This window comes from Rattus norvegicus, chromosome 10 (genome assembly GCF_021556685.1).
Source record: "Rattus norvegicus strain SHRSP/BbbUtx chromosome 10, alternate assembly SHRSP_T2T, whole genome shotgun sequence".
Lineage (NCBI taxonomy): Eukaryota > Metazoa > Chordata > Mammalia > Rodentia > Muridae > Rattus > Rattus norvegicus.
In genome coordinates, this window is record NC_141543.1 from 35,427,501 (window position 1) to 35,446,740 (window position 19,240).

The 19,240-nt window shown below is 41.6% G+C and overlaps 1 protein-coding gene across 22 annotated transcripts in view; it reads left to right on the plus strand.

Moving 5' to 3' along the window:
* Positions 1-19,240, plus strand: part of Ebf1 (EBF transcription factor 1) — a 389,987-nt gene that overhangs the window by 339,596 nt on the left and 31,151 nt on the right. For all 22 annotated transcript variants that reach the window (XM_087569389.1, XM_087569400.1, XM_087569384.1 and 19 more), the window contains 1 exon segment: positions 15,137-15,225. In XM_087569389.1, coding sequence (XP_087425515.1) covers positions 15,137-15,225 — 89 coding nt within the window.

Genomic DNA, 19,240 nt, shown 5'->3' on the forward strand with positions numbered 1-19,240 from the left:
GGCTCTGGGGACTCCTTCCGATCATACCTATAACCTGAATGATATTCTAGTTTTAGACTTATCATTTTATCTGTTGCCCATAGATGGAAATTTTTCTCCTGGCAAGTTTATGGCCAGTCCTTATTAGCCATCAGCGTACGAGAATTTCTATTTGAGTGGAGACTCAAGTTTACACCATTGAAACTTCACTTTTATTATTAAGAACTGGCTTGCCATCTCTCTATCATGACCTTTCTCCTGTAGCACCCTGCGATACAGTCTGTTCCTGATACCTTAGAATCATTTATAATTCTTCCACAAGCTGAGCCTTGAGACAAGGAGCTGCAAGTTACCTAACACTGGCAATCACCAAAGCAAAATTAGTAATCAATGTTGATACCCTAAGGTATGATACTGTTCCATGCCATCCTCAAAAGTTACTGGAAAGATCTAGTTTGGTCTACCCTACACACACACACACACACACACACACACACACACACACACCTCCGCAGAGAAGTCTCTAACACCCGGGATAACCAGAGAAAGGATCCCAGCCTAATATGGTCTAGCTGGTTTCTACTGTGACTTACAATTGCACTTGCTCATGGGTCAACAACAGGAGCCCACATGCCCTTCGCCTCTTTCTAAATAGTCTAGTTTATGTTCACGCACCTCCCATAAATCCCTTCTTTTTTTCCTACATCTTAGAGAACAAATTATATCCACATTGTGATTCCTCCAAGCAGTTTCTAGATCATTTTTCTTTGGGGTCTAATGAGAATCTGAAAGACTTTATATCAGGAATTTAGTGATAGCTCTCTGGCCTCTCGGGCTCTTGAGGCTTGATACTGGCATTAATGGGATAAGTTCATTATTTTTTTTTTTCAAATAGAGACAGGATACCAGTGCTCTTCTGTTCTGCCTACTCGGCTCAGGCGTGAGAGTTCAAACCTTTCCTTTTTGCTGAAGGTCAAGATCAGTGTCAAGCTTATAGCAAACCCACTCACAGTGCTTGGCATTGCCTTTTATCACCACAGTAGGTATAACCTGACCAACAAGTAATTACACCATTATTTTTTATGTGGTACTTTATTGCTCGCTTTTCAAAATTGGTTTTTAGCATCTCGTGAGGGGTTATTGCGGAAGTGGCCGCATACCCATTGCCCACACAGTAACCGTTACTCCAAAAGCAGTGAATTGCTTAACTAAACACCTATTGATTAGCATACGGCAGGGACCAATGTTAAGACCACCAAGGTCCAAAGTGGAAATTAAATTCTGGCTACATACACACTATTTTTGTTAATATGTCGTGGCAAGGAGGCTTCATTCCTTCATGGATCACAAGAACCAATGTAGGATGGGTAGAAGAATTTACCAGGATGAATCACGTGTACATTTTGACTCTTTCTATTTTATAAAAGACAGAAATCAAGTATGGAAGAAGGAAAAAAAATCATGAGTCATAGGAATATCCTGTCTTCACCCACACAGTACTGAAAGAGTTTCTAGGATGTAAAGGTGAATTTTAGACTCAGCAGTTTGTGATGGACAGCAGAGCATTTACCTTATAATGTGTGACCCTCCACTTGTCTTTAGGACCAAGATGCATGATCTTTTTTAGACAAAGTCCCTCTCCCCAAACCCGTTTTCTCTCCTCACTCTTGGGATAAGTTAAGCTATGGATGTTCAGACCTTTGATTAGGAGCTAGTGAGGGAGATGAAAAAAACCCTGAGTTTTAGGAATGAAACCGTTCCCAAGCATCCTCACATCATTCTAACAGAACACATCAGCCATCTGAAAACAGTGCAGCCTTACCAAATGTGTGAGGTGGTGTGGAAAGCCTTCACTTGAAATTCCTCATTTGATTTCAGTGCCGTTGTTCTGTCTTGGCAGTCCTCAACCTATTTTGAGTGGCCATTATCCTATTCGGTCTGTGGGTCTTTCTCTACTTAGTTTTGACCCGCTGGCCTTGCTCACCTGGTTCTTGGTCCTTTCCTATTTTTTCATACCAATGCATCTCTGTTTTCTGGATCTTGATGTTACACACTGCATCACCTCCATTCCTATTTTTTCTGAACTGTTCTGTTTCCTTTCCAACTGTCTACTCATAGTTTTCACTGAATGAACGACTGACACTTCACATTTACCACATCAGAAACTGGACTCAAGGCTTATTTCCCTTGGCATGTAGTTTTCTTCTTGAACTTTTAAAATATTGCCAAATGACGCTTCTCTATGCCCACTCAGGTCCCTTGTTATTTCTCAAACCTTACATTGATTTAAAGATTTATTTGCTTTGATTTGATGCCCCACACTCTTTCTACATCCTCTCAATAACATGTAGGGAAGTCCTGCCAATTCTACTCTGAAATATTTCTACTATCAATTTACCTCTTCCCCAAGATAGCTCCGTCATTGTTGGGCTTTTACTTTTCCATCTAGAACACCGAAGTAATGCTTTCTCTAAGACACGTTCTGCCTTTGACTCTCAGGATCATCTTTTTGAAATACAGATCTTCTCACCATTCCCTAGCTATGGAGGATTTACATGGTCCTTGTTGCCTCCTGAATAAAGTTCAGGGCAAAGTACTTGGGGTCAAGTTCTGCTATAGGGTTAACCTTTAGTGCTCACTACCAACACATAAACTACGCTCTCCCTAAATTTCAATGCCCATCCTTCTTTGAATGCATCCCCTTCTTTTCTTCTTTGGCTCATAGTATGCATTCCCCACCTGTTTTTAGTGGAAAACCCCTATTCTTCCTCTCACATCCAGCTTAAAGATACTCTCTTTGCCAAATGTTCCCTCTCCATGGTGTTGCTGCTGCTGCTGCTGCTGCTGCTGCTGCTGCTGCTGTCATGTGCAGTAGACTATCAGTACATCGGTTCTGCTGTGGTTGTACAGACTTCTGGGGAACTGTTTGCTATCAGTAATCTGGATTAGGTATTCTTCCAAGGCGCAGTGTGGTATATTGTATCAGAGTCATCTAGATTTCCAAGACCCAGGAAAGCCACCACACCCTTCCTTCTTTTCATCTTTTTCTTCAGAGGGCTAGCTGATGCCCATCTTCCCTTTCATCCACTGAATTAAACCATCCATGGATACCCTCCTGAAAATTTCCCATCTTAGAATGCTGTTTCCTACCTATTTTCCCTTGTTCCCACAACTTATATTCATTTCAAGATTTATTTGTTTTTATTTTCTGTATTTTTCTTGTTCTGCTTATACATATGTATGTGTACTACATCTGTGTTAGGTGCTGTGGAACCAGAAAAGGTAGTGGATCCTGTGTAACTGGAGTTAAGGGCAGGTATGGACCACCATGTTGGTGCCGCGAACTGAACCCAGAACCTCTGTAAGAGCAGTATATCTGAGCTGTCTCTCCAGCCCCTGGGGTTTGAAATGGTTGTATCTGAATCCACATGGAACTTTGAACTTTGTTTTAGGGAAATGCATGAGAATCAGGGGGTGGGATTTTTGTTTTTATTTTGTTTTAGGGAAATGCATGAGAATCAGGGGGTGGGATTTTTGTTTTTATTTTGTTTTAGGGAAATGCATGAGAATCAGGGGGTGGGATTTTTGTTTTTATTTTGTTTTAGGGAAATGCATGAGAATCAGGGGGTGGAAATTTTTTTTTTTTGGAAATGTGATTTCAAGTTAGTGTAATGGAAGGAGAAGGGCTGAGCTATAAGGATAAGCAAATGGCACTCAGGGCTTTCCTAGGATCAAGCACCCTTTGGTTATTATATTTACCACGTTGTTCTAGAGCTCTGTTTGTGTCCTTCTGTGCTGTCTATCTCTGGAATAGCTCAACTGAAGGACATGTAAATAAATATAATTAACACATTACTGCTCACTCCCTCCTATATTTCTAGGCTATGACAAGCATTTTATCCATGGCAATAAGAACCATCCATTGAGAATTATGTGTCAAACACTGGACAAAGTGCACATCCTGCTTTTGCACTGTGGACAGGAAAGGCTCAAAGAACGTGTCATTCCCAGCAGACACATAGCTGGTCAGTGATGACTCCTGCGTCTTGCTCCAGAACACTTAGAACAAAGAGCAAAAGACTCTGTTGTTAGCTACTATCACGTGGGGTCTGGTAACATGGGCCTCATGGGACATGTGGAGTTAAAAAAAAAAGACTAAAAGAGATGGCTTGTGGAAGAGTAAATGAAGAGCAAGAAATTATTGGACAGACCAGAATTAATAAAGAATATTCTGGAAGCCCCTCATTTGTCCTAACTTGGCTGCTTTACTAAGTGTGCTAAGGGAAGGCTGCCTGGACTCCATTCTCTGCCCTTTCATTTATAATTCTGTGGCTTGAGGATATCTGCATCTCTAAGCCTCGGCTTCCTTCTCTGTATAGTGGGAGTAATGGATAGTTCCTTCTTTACAAGGTTGTTGGGAAGGTTAGGCAGCTTAATCCATAAAAATGTTTGCCATATTATAAATACATAGGGGTTCTGTTAGCTGCTGCTGTTAATAGCAACAGCAACAACAACAACAACAACAACAACGTTAAGAAAAAGACTACAGGTTACACATCATCAAGAACACTGGGTCCTTGCAGTCCTCAGCATTGATACACATGCCTGATTCTGCACAGACCTCATGCACGATGGAGTGCCTGCAGCCTTACAGGGACAGTCTAGGACATTTTTGGTGTGAAGGAAGCCTGATTCTGCATGCATGTAAGGCATCGCATAAACCACTAGTCCAAGGTCGCTCACAGTTCAATGCTAAACTATACTGTATTCCTTGGGAAGTTGTTACAGCTTTGCAAGATTGGGTTGTCACTGGTGATTATAGCCAAATACCTGTACCAAACATGTTTCAGGATGTGGTGGCATCTGTATGCAATTTCAACTGAGGCTTGGAGGATGTCGACTTTGAAGCCAGTCTGGGCTACTTAGAATCTGCCGCAGAAAACCCAAACCAAAAGACAAATTATTAGACACTTTATTATTCTATTTTTTCCCAATATCTTTGTGGATTTTTGTTGGTATGCTTAAAACAGCTACTAGTTTAGGTCAGACACAGTCGCTGTCAGTCATCAGGAGGGTTGTTTCTTTTAGCTAAGGAGAGCTTTGAAAGGATTGCTAAGATGACCACACTGCTGTAAACAGAGAGGCTTCAAGGAGCCCTGGCAGAACAGCAATGTGTCCAGGTACTGTGAGAATGTCAAGGCCGAAAGAACATATCCCAGCAGGCAGAGGAAGCTCTGTTTCAGGATGGTGATGTGTGGTGCCAACTGTCACCCACTGAGTGGACTCTGAAGTAGCCTGACTTCACTTACTTCTTTTCTCTGTGATATATAAATTGGATGTGAGGTAGATAGAAACATCTAGACTGCTCTGCTCTGCAAGGTCCTTGTAGCCTCCTATATAACAGGTATGTTACGAGTGCTTCTTAATTTCTTTTAAATGTCACCAAGTAACTACTTAATATCTCCTGCCTCCAGTTATGAGTCCTCCCCCGCCTCATCAGGGGCGTGGTCATGATGTTTGGAGTCCCCTTTACCTTACTTTTCTTGGTATTGTTTTTGTTCCCACCCTGACAGTTTGCCAGCCTCTGCTGGCTGGTCTCCATCCAACGATATTGGTTTCGAGGAAATGGCTCTGTGAACAGTGGGGTAGGTTAGTGAATTATCTCAGAAAACTGTGATGTCGACACTCACATGAAGTCCTCAGTCCCGAACTCCGAGCTTGGTTAGCAGCAAGACTTAGAAAGGAGTTTACATCTGCCCTCTGACTTGGAGCTGTCCCCTGCTGAGAGCCACTCCTTGCTGGTGGCTTATTCTCAGAGAGTAATAAGTATTGTTGTTTAGCAATTGTGCTGTTGAAATTCAGCTCCACTATGTCTGACAGTATTTATCTAAAATACTTTCCCTGGTGCGTGTTCAAGTTCCAGTAAACCGTGTCTTATTGTGCGACCTTTTCATTTTCCTTTGAAAAGGGATCAGCTCGTCAGATAAAAGCTACAAGTCTGAGTACAGGAAAAACGCGTGCTCAGAAAATCCAAGCATGATTGAAAACAAGATGTGTTAAATCAATGCAGTTTATCGCCTGCCTATTCCCGGCAATTGCTGTCCTAAGCTCATTGCAAACACACACGCAGGATGATAAAAGTCCGGTGTCACAGCACTCGCTGGGGTGGGGACAGAAGAAAACATGTTTATCAGACAGGCTGGGTGATTTTACACTCTTGATAACAGTTATTGTCAAAACTCTCTGGGAAGAAATCTGAAGAACAATTATAGAGGTAATATTGCTCTTGATATATCAGAAGATCCGCCAGGAGAGAATTATGGATTTATCCTTAAGAAAGAAAGACTGAGTATGCTGGCCTTCAATCCTTAAACACCATCATCCATTACCCAGTGAAAATCAGCCTTAAAGGAACAAATCTGTCTTTAAAACTTAATCATAAATGATCCAGACTTTTTCTAATCGGAAGTAAAAAGATTGAAGGGCCATAAAATAGAGAGAGATAGAGATCTATAAAACTATGACAATTTAGCTTTGGTTTGCTAGAGGGAATTAATTTTAATTTTATACTTGAATCAAATTTAGAAATCGAAATTAGAGCCCATAGAAGGCCAAACGGATCATAGACCACCACACAGAATGGCAGGGTGACTTTTCCCTTCAGCCTTGTTACAATTAGAGAGCACCTCAGTTTCCCTTTAATACTCACGGGTTCACCTGTCCCCTGGTCTGGATGGAATGAGAATGTAACCCTTCAGAGAGAGGAAGGGGTCAGCATGTGAGGACGCACCTCTCAGCAAAGACCTTCTAGAAAATTCTAGGTAGTTGTGGCGTGAAATAGATCAGCCCTATGTATCATGACAGCATTATGAACTCTTTATCAAAAGTCAAACAGCCCTCAAATCTCTTTACAAGCTGTGTCTGTCTATAAGGAAAGCTTGGTGTGTTCGTCTGATTGTCAACTTGACACAGCATACAGTCACCTGGGAAGACAGTCCCAATGGAGAAATTATCTACCTCAGGTTGACTTTTGAAGGATTGTTTTGATTGCTTGATTGAGGTGGGATGAAAGACCCACCCTAAATGTTGGCCAGGGTAGAGGTTCAGAACTGTTTAAGAGTGAAGAAAGCTAGTTAAGGTAGAACAAGCAAGCAAGCAAACAAACAGGGAATCTATATCTTTCTCTCTCTGTTCCTGACTATGGATATGATGTTTTGAATTTCTGCCTTGAGTTCCCCACAGTGACAGAACTGTGCACTGAATAAATCCCTTCCTTCCTAGCACTGCTTGCTCCACACGGTGTCTCATTGCAGCAACAGAAAGGAAATCAGGGCATTGGCGAGGGAGAAAACAAAGCTTCCTGATGAATGTGGAGGCGAGTTTTAAGATACATTCTATTTGCTGATGGAATGAATTTAAAGAAATCAGACCACGAATGAACTTGTTCTTCTAGATGAAGTTGAGATTCTGGGCATAAGGATTCCTAGTAGCATAGTCAGGTATGAAAGTGCAGGGTAGTTGATTGGAAAATAAGACTTTTCCATATGCTATAGATAGGTTCATCAGTAATAAAGAGTAATCTCAGAATATCAAGCAAATCTCTGCACAAACAATAAAACCTTACAAGTCTTCTAGACTAACATACTAATAATGCCTCAATATCCCACATTTGAAAGGGGCTGGTTTTTAATATTTATGTTAAGGGGGTATTATAGATGTTCACAAGATCATATCTGATGAAAAGCACTTTGATATTCCTGGGGAAAGAGTCTTCTCGCGTGACTTTGGGCTGTGTTTGAAATGGAACCTCTATACAGGACTATTATAGTCACTAACATCTCTGAGAAGTCTCCAAAGTAGCTTAGAGAAAATTGAATTTGAGGTGGGAAACCTTAAAGATTAATCTTCTTTTGAAGATGCCTTTAAAAGTCACCCGTTGAAGTATAAATCAGTATAAATGCATTGCAGGTTAGGAAATGCGTGCACACAAGGATCCAAGGGGCCCATATTCCTTCCCCCATGAATTTATTCTGGTCATTATAACTGTTCTTATGTCAATGAGCATTTTAGGTGGGGGGGGATCCACATGCTTGTTAACAGGGCATTTGATACACAATTATGGCCATTTGTTTAATATTATTGCTAAAAACATTTTTTAAATGAAGTGGGTGTAGTTAAACATTTAATCTGTATTTATACCAAAACAACATTGAGAAGGTATATGAAAACATCTATAACCCTAAGATTGGCATAGTGCTTCTTCATGGTTGGGGGTGTTATGCAGTTCTCCTTGCTGTTGTGGCTTAAAATGTTTTCTAGAATTGGAATGTATTGCTTCTAGATTGAGAAATACAGAAAACCCATTTCATCTCAAAAACCAAAAAGGAGTCCCCCTCCCAACTTTCTTCCTCTGCCTGATGCTTTTGCTCCCTGAAGGGTTATTAATTTCCAGCCACGCACAAGTTCTTTGCATTTCAGTGAATCCCTCAGGCGCCAGTCACCTTCAGCTCTTTTGGTTTCTTGGGTTTCCGTCTTCTGTTTGCATCATGCGTCCTCTCGGCTACCACTCTTTATAAAAATGGCTGACCCACACCAGTCACCCCACACCTCTGATTATGAATTTATTCTTTGCTTGATTTTTCTGTCTCACAGTTGTTACCACAAAAGACATTCATGCACTACAAATATTTCATGGCTCTGGATTTCCTTTCCACCCCCTACTGCTCAATCGTTCCTGTGGTGACTCCATCTTGACACCTTTGGGGTGAAATCTGTAGCCTTCCATTGTCCAGTGAACCAGCTTTGGAAGCTCCTCTGAGCCTCCCCAGATCCCAGGGCGGGATGGCCAGGGTATGAAAAAGCCTTTCTTACTAAAAAGAGGGGCTGACTTCCAAAAGCTTTGCTGTTAGGCATCTCAGGGGCTGTTCCTGGTCCATGGATAAGCTGACCCCGCATGGTCCTTGTTCCTCCAACATCCAGGCAGGTAATGAAATACCCAAATGGCTAGAAGTGTAACCAGTTTCTTCATTTACACTGTTTGTGGCTCTTGTTAGGTTGTTCTGGTGGGTTCTTTTTTCCCATTAGTATATTTTAGAGTCACTCTTAAAGATAGCTTTTCGAAGATAACGCGCTGTTTTATTGTTTACCTCTAGTTGTTAATTTAGTGACTGAGGGAAAAATGGGGCCATTATGGAACAAAAAGGCTCTGCCTGGCGTATAAGCAATAACTCTCCTACCCAGAATGGATCTGCCTGGAAGGGAAATGCTCGGCTGTTACTCCTTTAGTTCAAATATAGAGCAGTCACCAGGGAAGCTGGGAGACCCAGGTGCTAGTTTTATCATTGCCTCTGCTATGAGGTTTTATTTATTACTTGCTATGGAGTCTACATATTTGTTTGGGCATTAAATGGCAATAGAATATAAATATTACCTTCCTAATATCTGCATTTCTTTTTATTTCCAGTCAACAATGACGTCATGTCACACAACCATTAAAAGAAAGGAAATGAAAAACCGAGAAATATGTTGAAACCCCTTTGCGAGTTACTGAGCTCTAAAAGCCACTCAGTCTATGAGCTCTGGTCCAAGTGGCATCCTCAGCCCTCCCCAGATGTATTTGAGACATAGTTCTCCAGCCCCATCTCTATGGTTTCCAGTAGCTAATGCTCTAGAAGCTAAGAGATGACAGTGAAAGAGTGATTTCTTTAAAGGGGAACTCAGAAAAGCAAAGGGAAAAAAAATTCTCACAACTGTGAATGCACCATTTAAGATTTAACCAGTGAACATCTTGGAAGAGAATTCTTTATTGATTTATTTGTGAAGTGGATTTCAAAGAAACAAAAACAAACAAACAAACAAAACCCCACATATTCCTTTGTCCAGAATTGATTCGTTACTAGATCTTTTACTGTACAGACTCTAGTTGCAGGACCTACTTTTTTGGCCTATGGTGTCTCATATGCCTCTGGACACTGCGTCAATGGCTCTGTGTAATGGGAGCTCTGCTGTTTGGAAGCACCTAAGGTGATGCTCTCTAAGAGAAAGGCTTCATAAAGAAGTTGGAAATGGAGGGTTACAGGTTTCCTTTAAAAGCGTTTGAGCTGAGAAGTCTGGGAAGGGACCTAAAGACATTGTAAATAGCCCCAGTACAGGCAGAAGAGATGGCATGGTATTTTTTAACTATTTAATTAACTGTTTTTTTCCCAAAAGAAATAACTTTGCTGCAGACGAAGTGAGAACCTTGGCTGTATAGTGTGCTTTCCCTTCCACTGCGCATGCCTACATCACGGCCTGGATGTGGGGTTCCCCTGACGTCCTAGGCATTGAGTTCTCTGTGCAACCTGGAGGTCCTGATTAGACCCCTTGAATTTGCCCTTGTGTGTTTGCAAGAAAGTTTCAGACTTTCCTTAGCATGCTACACACATCTCCATGATGAAACACATATCAAGAAATGCATATCTACTAGGACAGTGGTCCTCAACCTCCTAATGCTACAACTGTTTCATATAGTACCTCACGTTCTGGTGACCCCCAACAATAAAGTTATTTTTTGTGGTTACTTCGTAACTGTAATTTTCTACTGTTATGAACTGTACTGTAAGTATCTGTTATCCAATAGGATATGACCCCTGTGAACGTCATTGGACCTCAAAAAGGGTCATGACACACAGGTTGAGAACTGCTGTACTAGAAAATAAGTTTGCATAGGTTGGTGAAAGTCACCTCAACTCAATCACGTTTCACCAGGGACCTGGTCCCCTCTATGTCATCCTTGATGAGAAGTTGTCCAGAGTGGTGACTATGAGAAAGACAAGGTGGTAGACTTTGGAACAAGAGGGTAACCCTAACTTAGAAAGACTCTAAAATCAATGTTTTTCATCTGTCCTTTTGGATGCTCTTAGCAGAAAGTTTTCTTTTAAAGGCTGAAGATGTTGTTGCGCAAACAGCTAATTCTTACAAATGGGTTTGGTCATCGCTGGCCAATAAACAATGACTTGAAGCCTCTGTCTTCTAGCACTCTTAAAAAATGCATCCGCCAGTCCCATTACTTTATCTAGAAGGTATAAGCATTGAGCCATTTCTGTTTGGGACAAGGGGCATTATTTTTTCTCTGAGCCTGCGATCCTTCTATCTTGCTCTCATCTTTACCTGATCTTGGGGGGACAGCATCAGGCACCCTTGTCAGAGTGGGGATGATTTGCCTGGAAGGAAGCAGAGTAGGCCACTTTGTTGTGCCAGCCATGTTCTGCAGCTCACAGCTTCCTCTGCTTTTCCTCTTCCAACTTAAGTTGCCCAGGCCTCTTTATGTGGTTAATTATGCTCAATTAAGCTGTTTTGTTTTGTTTTGTTTTTTTCTTTCTCTACCAGATTCTTGGAATTGTCCCAAGTGTGGGGGGGAACAGTTGATTAGTCCTATTTCTGCCACTGCCCCTGAGCTCTGCACTTGCGTACAGTGAGGTCACTTTGTTGAGGAATTAACTTTATATTGCATTCTTGCAGGGTAGATACACGTCCCCAAGGTACCGCTACCCCTGCTGATGAAATAAATATGCCTTCTTTATGAATCTCCCCATTACCCTCTCTGTTGATTTTCCGAGAGTTTATGTAGTCACACATTTATACAACTGGGCAAAAGTACACTACTTATTTTTCTTATGGTCTGTAATAACCCATTCAAGGTTATTAAAGGGTACACAGACCCCCTTTAAGGCATAGTTTCTTATGTCATTACTTTATACAAGCAGGTAAGATTCCGTCTCAGCAACAATCCTCTTGCTTTTAACCTTTTTCTCTGATTATAAAAATAATACATGCTGATTGTGCAGGGGGCAGAAATGAAAACAGAAAATGTGCGGGTCAAAGACGAGGGGGGAAAAAGCATCTCAGGAGCCATGAGTTTTAGAAGCAAGTACTATTTGACAGTCTCTATACAGACAGTGTTGTTTATTAGCAAGTAGGTAGGTAGATTCATTCATTCATTCATTCATCCATTCATTCATTCAAAAGTCACCACATTAAGGACTGGAGACATATTACCTAGTGTCTAAGAGCACCTGATCTTGCAGAGGACCCAGATTTGGTTCCCAGTATGCTCATGGTGGCCCACAACCACTTGGAAGTCAAGTTCCAGTAGATCCAGTGCCCCCTTTGGACCCCTTGGGTACCAGACCCATATACCTTCATGCAGTACTCACATATACACATTTTAAAAATGTGAATCTTGAAAAGTCACCATATTAGAGATACACCCCTGTAGTCTTTTTTAACCTAACACTAGAAATGTCCTTAAATTGGTGTTTGTCACTATGACGTTGATTCTGAGACTGGGAAATGTTTAGTTCTATAGGACACTCTGCACTTTCTGCTTTGCCATGCATTGAACTGAATTCCATATCTTCTTCCCAAATATTTAATCTCTCTTCTGTGGAGAGAGTTGTGTATGTTTTTAAAACTAACGAAACTATTGATCCTTATTAACAAATGCCTCTCACCCATGGCTCTTCTCCTCAGCACACACAGAGAAGTCAGCAGGCTCCATTGAGTTTGGAATAGTATGCCTTGTCTTGCATGGATTTATTGTTAGCACGGTCCATAGTGTCAGGCCATTCTATTGTAATATTCAATACTGAAATACAGAGTGTACATCAGCATACTTGAAAATGCAATAGGGGAGCCAATCGTGAAGACACAAGAAGTTAATAGGAAACCTACTGTGGCTCACTATTTAAAATACCTCCCCCGTCATGGATAATGTCCTTAGCATAGATGCTTATTTTTGTTTGAGTAATAACTTTAATATGCCTAATCCAGTTACTCTGCGTGGCAACAGAAAGAACAGAACTAACAGCTCTTTCGCTATTAGTTCCATACGATATTTGAATTGATACTTTTAATGCTGATATTAAGTGTCAGTCATTCTACAGTGAGTTGGACTTATAGCCAGAAAATCACATCCTCCGCCAACCCTTGTATAAAAGCTTTTCAATGAGCGGTATGGGCTTCTAGACACACTAGGAATTCATTATGCAAATAAGGAAATGGGTGGATCCACACCTCTCCTGTGGCTTAGATTGAAAGGTAAAAATTGTAGGATTCTGAATTTTGTTTTCAGAGACTGAAGTGATATTCTTAATTGTCTAAAGCTACTCTTTATGGTTAGACTTCTTGCTGACAATTAGAATTATGAGTAAGGGTAGGATGATATATAACTTACCCCCTCCCAACCTTGCATTCCGGTCTCTCCGATGCATATCTTGATTAAGTAACTTTTAGAACTAATACTTTCTCAGCGTAAAGAGCTCCATGACTCTTTCTCTACTAGCTGATCTGAAGAGAGAATTCTCTCAAAGGCTTAGAAAGAATCCGTAAAATAAAGCAATAATAAATATTGTGCCTCACCTCATATACTTCAACAGAGAGAGTCACTGCACCTGGCTGTAATTTTCACTAATTTCCACAAGAGACAGATTGAAAGTTTACTGTTTGCAGTGGTAGGGGGAGGGGGGCGGTTACCAAAATCTCATATATGCAAAAAATGATTGTATCATCCAAAATGAAAATGTAGCTCTACGAATGACCTCAATGGGCACTCTAGTTTGGGAGGGGGGAATCTTTTAAATAAAGTTACTTGAAGTTCATTCTGCCTTAAAACATACAAGTGAAGTAGAAGTACTTCCCCTGATTTATGTGTCTTTGGGAGAAATAGTTACTGGCTTTTTACTAACCTATGTAAAACAATGTACTTTTGTAAATGGATTTCTGGCCACTTTATTCAGCTACCCAACCCCCCTTTCTTACATAAAAAAGTAAGCACTGTCAATCAAGGAATTTTAAGGTTTATTTCCTCTTTAGCAATGATTGATAGCCTTTTAGATTTACAAGTTGACAAGTTAAAGGGTTCTATTGGTATAATTATGCTCTAAATTCACAGTCTTTCAATTTAAATGTCCTTTTAAAACCAAGAGATTATCATACCTGTATTTTGAAAAGTGGGCCAGTCAGTTTGGGTTGGTATACAAATTGCTTCCATTAGCCTTGGGACCTATTTGAATTTAATACAGTTTTTTAAAGTTAGTATGAATCTTACTTTTAAAATTTAGGTTAATGGAAATGCATTTTAAGTAAAGAATGTGGCAACTTGTTTTTTTTTTTTTAATGTATAGATAAAATGTTAGGGCTGCAGAGGCTGTCTTTTTATTCAGCAAGGAAGAAAATATGCAGCGAAATGCCTTAGTAAAACTAGAAAAGAAAAGCAATTGCTCAGTAAAATGAAATAAACTCCTACTCCCCACTTATATGGTTCTGGGTAGTGGGACTATGGGTCTTGCCATCTTTCATGCCCTCTCAGACTAGATAGGTTCAAAATGGTTTGTATTCTAGGAAGGAATTCTGAAAATGATAGCATAGGCTCCAGTTTCTATTTGGTCTAGTCTAAGGGAGTGTGTCCAACAGGACACAATGTGTCCATTGTCTCCGAGTGTTATTATTGCACTCGGGTCTCTGAGTCCCTTAGTAAATCATTCTTAGAGACTCAGCTAGGCTACGCTAACACTCTACAGAAGTTACTCTTTTTCAAATAATATCGCTGTGAGTGGGTCTGTTGCTTAAGGTGGGAAGGTTTTGAGTCAAGGGCATGTTGAATGCTTGCCTCTGCAGATCCTCTCCAGGCTTTAGCCTCTCACTCCACTCTGCCCACCACTATCTTCACTGCATAGAAAGTGCTGAGATATTGACTCCCCTGTGCTCCACAGGAAACTTTACACATTATCTATGTGGTCCGCTATTACTTCAAATGTATAGACAAGCTCTTGACTTCCCCCCAGCTTTCTACAACGGGGTGAACCCTAAAACCTTGTGATAATAATAATAGTAATAATAATAATAATAATAATAAGTTTCATTTTACTTTTTACTTAGGATCATATTGAAGATGTAGAATTTGGCCCTAGAAGCTGTGTTCTGAAACCCTCTTCTCTCTGTCTACCAGTGTTTCTTCAAGAGAGTCAGTTCTCTCCACAGTAAACAAAATAGATGGTGGAAATGCCATGAGAGACTAAAGAGTAGCTATTAAATGTTAAGAGTTATATCTGCACCATCTGTGCTGCAAATCATGACTCAGTTCCTGAAATGTTTAAACCTTGCAACTTTTTCCTTACAGCACTCAATGAACCCACCATCGACTATGGTTTCCAGAGGTTACAGAAGGTCATTCCCCGGCATCCTGGTGACCCAGAGCGTTTGCCAAAGGTCAGAATCCCCCCTTTGGGGCATGGTTTCTAGAAAGTTGCATTTGAGAATGGCAAAATACCCTCTTGGACAAGACAAAAAATAGTTCATAGATAATCAACTCGTGTTGGTATACTGTGTGTCATGATAAAGTAGCGACTTTGGGATCGGCATCGGTATGTGTATTTTAGTACATATCATGTCACCTTACACTTTCAGTAACTCTGTATGTTGGTACTATTTCCACTAGTATTTTAGGAAAGAAAAGAAAGAAGCAGAGAGATGTCAGACAATTTGCCCAAGGTCACACAGCATGTAGCTTACTGAGATTTAAATTTACCCAGCCCGTGTCTAGAGTTTGGCTTAATCTATCAGTATGTCATATTGATTTTCAAGAAGAAAGAGAATGCTGGATTTTATCTGCTCAAAGAGCTGTACTCTCTGGTGGGGGGGAATAAAGAGCTCAAAGCAAAATGTATTGCTAGATCTGGTAGGGGAAAGCTGGAAGGGAAATACAGGTAGATGCCTTGGTCAAATAAGACAATGTCTTTTCTGATAAGGCATCTTCCTTACTTAAAAAAATTAAACCCAAAGGTGTGAGAGATAAAATGGAAAAATCGAGATAATAATCATGCTGTTGTCAATGCAGAAAGTGGAGATTGAGTCTTGGTGTGATTGCGGTGCACCTCCTTCGGGAGGTAGTCCAAGCCAACTGTGGACCTGGGACCAGATGTTTGTATGCGAGGGGGGGCCAGAGACCACTGATCATGCCCAGAAATGAGAGGTGCACGAAACACAAGTTCCTGCAAAGTGTTCTGAGGTCTCAACAGAGACAAAAAATTAAAGAGGTTCAGAGTACAGAGCCAGGCTATCTGTCATGACTAAGTGACATCAAAACAATGTTTTATTTATGACATGGTCTAATGCCATCCCCTTAACTGAATGGATGGAAGGTCCTCCCCTCACTACAGTCTACAGGTGTGTGACGCCTGCATCTGTATATCCTCATGAAACGATCTAAAAAAAAAAAAATCAAAGCCCGCATCCTTCTTAGCCCAGGGCCTCTTCAAAGGACAGGAACATGGACAGATTCTCCCTGCCCTGTATGGAGCTGAACTCATAGGAAGAACCTCCTGTCAGAGAAAGTCCTGTCTACCATGCCGTTGTCCCCCAGGGCTATGTATGGATATGAGGAATGGGGTGAGTGGGTGTGAAGAGAGGAAGGGCTGTGACAGGCGGACACGCCTGTCTTGTACTTTGACCACAGAGGAAGAACACAGCTTCTAGTTTCTCAGAACAGTCCCACTTCTACTGAAATGCTGTTCTTAGTAATACAAAGTTCTGAAGTGCACTCCTTCTGGGGAAGGGATAATATGGCATGTTGTCATGTTTACACCTCTGTCTTTAAAGGGCCTCTGCCTTGTTTCCTCTATCCTGTCTTATTCTTGGTTCACTGTGAAACAGCCTGTGAGGAACACTAAGCAGCTACATACACCTTCCCAGGGTGACATAGGTGTCCTGTGGAAAGACTGAATTATAGGTCCCTTTGTCCAGCAGGAAGATAGCTTCTGTGTATTTCCTGTGCCACACTCTGATAACTTATAGACAATGATAGACATGATGCGTGCCCACATAGAGAGCCAGCCATTGTCTTTGTGTGATAGAACCGAGACACGGGTACAATGACTTTTCCTGCCATTCCCATTTAGGTTGTGACTTCACTTTCACCCAGATTTGAGGTTAGCATTTCATACCTAGGCTCTCCAGAGTTGAGAGCACAGCCTGGAAGTTCAGATTGGACCAGTTAGAACCTAGTCCTCAGTCACTTGTAAGTCATGTGACCTGTGTCGAAAGCCTTCCTTCCCTGTATTTACCTCAGTTTCCCCATCTGTCAAGTGGGAGCAGCGATACTTCCTGCCTTCTCTTGTCCCTTAGCACCTGACAGAGGGTAACCTGTTGTTGTAAAAATATAAAAATAAAAAGTAAGGTTGTCTTTTACCCCGCTGGGTCTACACCTCTGTGCCCCAAGATATCTGCTAGATATCTTGGCGGAAACACAGCCCAGCCGCACACTTTCCTACACTCAAACCCTCACATAAAAGAACACACAACACAATAATCTTAGATCCAATTGGTAAGATATAATTGCCCACTTAAACATACAAAGCCCGGTACTATCCCTTGAGAACATTAATAACAACCTGTAAATACACAGAGCAGAATCTTAACATCACCTGCCATCTTGTCCTGCCACGGCTTCTCACCCTCTCTCTCTCTCTCCTCTCCTTTCTCTCTTCTTTCCTTGTCTCCTCCTCTTCCTTCAAACTTCTCCCGCCCATCCTTCCTTCTCCTCCAATGATACGCCTCCTTCTATCCTGTACCTGCCCCTCACCTGTATTTCACAAATTCAATGGGGAAAAGGTTCTGGTGAAGTCATCTGATTCCTGAGTACAGGACAGGGCAGCTGTCCTTGGGGCAATCGAATTAGCATCAAAATACAGATAACTCCAGGGCAAACCACAACAGTAACCCTGGTTTGGTGTCAGTTGAGTAAAAGTGGGAGCAGGAGACCCCCATCCACTGAGCAATTAAGTATATGCTTTATCTCCTGTGCCTTAGTTTCTTCATCTACAAAATGGGGATAGTAGAATTGTATAAGGATGGGAAGTAGGGCCAAATTTAGTTGAATGGTTGAGATCTAAAGAAGTCAGACAGTATTTTTGTTTTGTTTTTCATAAGGATAGGAGAGAAATCAGAGTATAAGGTAGAGTTTTTGTTTACTTATACTTAGAGGCATTTTTGCATTGGCACATTAGATCTTAAAACGTTGGGTAACAAGCTCAGGCACATGCCACTTTGTCCCCAGGGGCCTTTGGGTGAAGCACTCAGCCTTTACTTCCTGGATTTGGGAGGGGCAATCAAGGACACAATGGCCATGTGTGTGTTAAGGAAACACTGCAGCTTACTTCCAACTACAACTGTGGAAGGACTGTGGCCAGAGGAGCCCACCCCAGGAAGCTCTCCCTGTGACTCAGGGCAGACCGGCTGTCCTCTTGGCTCTGCGTGTTAAGGTGGAGCAAGAGTTCAAGGGCAGGGTCAGGAAGTGGCGGATGGAGCCAGCACAAGGTATTCCTGTGCACTTGAGAGAGATTTATACTCCTACTGTCCATTGTTAGGGCCTTAGGAAGGGCCTCTGCCTTCCTCAGACTCATGGCCAGTGTTTGTCAAACAGGGGTGTTTCAGTGAACTGCGGACCACACACCTTAAAAAACAAACCCCACTTTATTAAACCCATGTGTTTGTGAATAGACAAAGCTAGATTCATACAACCACCCACATATTCTGTCAAATGAAACTGCTCCAAAGACCACGCACACAGCCTTCCATAATAATATGCCTTTGTGTGTAGGCTTGCACTCTTTCAAACGAGGAGGACTTGCTTTGTTTTACTGGATCCCCTCTGTGAGAGAAGTTGGGAAAACAGACACACTCCCCTCATCTTCCCCCTTTACCAAACAGGAAAAGAGGAGCGAGCAGACTCTGTAAGTTATTTCATCTCTGAGAGGCACCATAATTCCACCAACCCTCTCTAGTTAGGGCTTTTATTTCTTTTATTTGCACACAGAGAAGAGCAGGCGAAGGTCTTTAACACATACATAGTATTCTACTCCGTCTCACTAATGAATGAACTTGCTTCTCTGGGTCCACATGACTTTGGGAACTTCTCTGACAAGAGAAAAACATGACTTTGGGGTCCAGGTTAAGTTCTTATAAGGAAAAGGTGGGGAGGGGGACGAGGACTGTAGCCAATCAGAAGCTGAGATGCTAATTGCTTGGGTGGGTCTACACAAACTTTGAGCAAGGAGCTCCCTCAGCTTTGAAGGCTCTGGATTTTTTGTTTGTTTGTTTGCCACCTGTCTTCATAAGCAGCCGGTGAACTTCATCCCGCAGGCAGTGCAAGCAGGCCTTGAGCCTAGCCAGCATCCGGCATATTGGCTATGACTCTTGGGAAGCCAGGATTGTGTGTTCCACACCT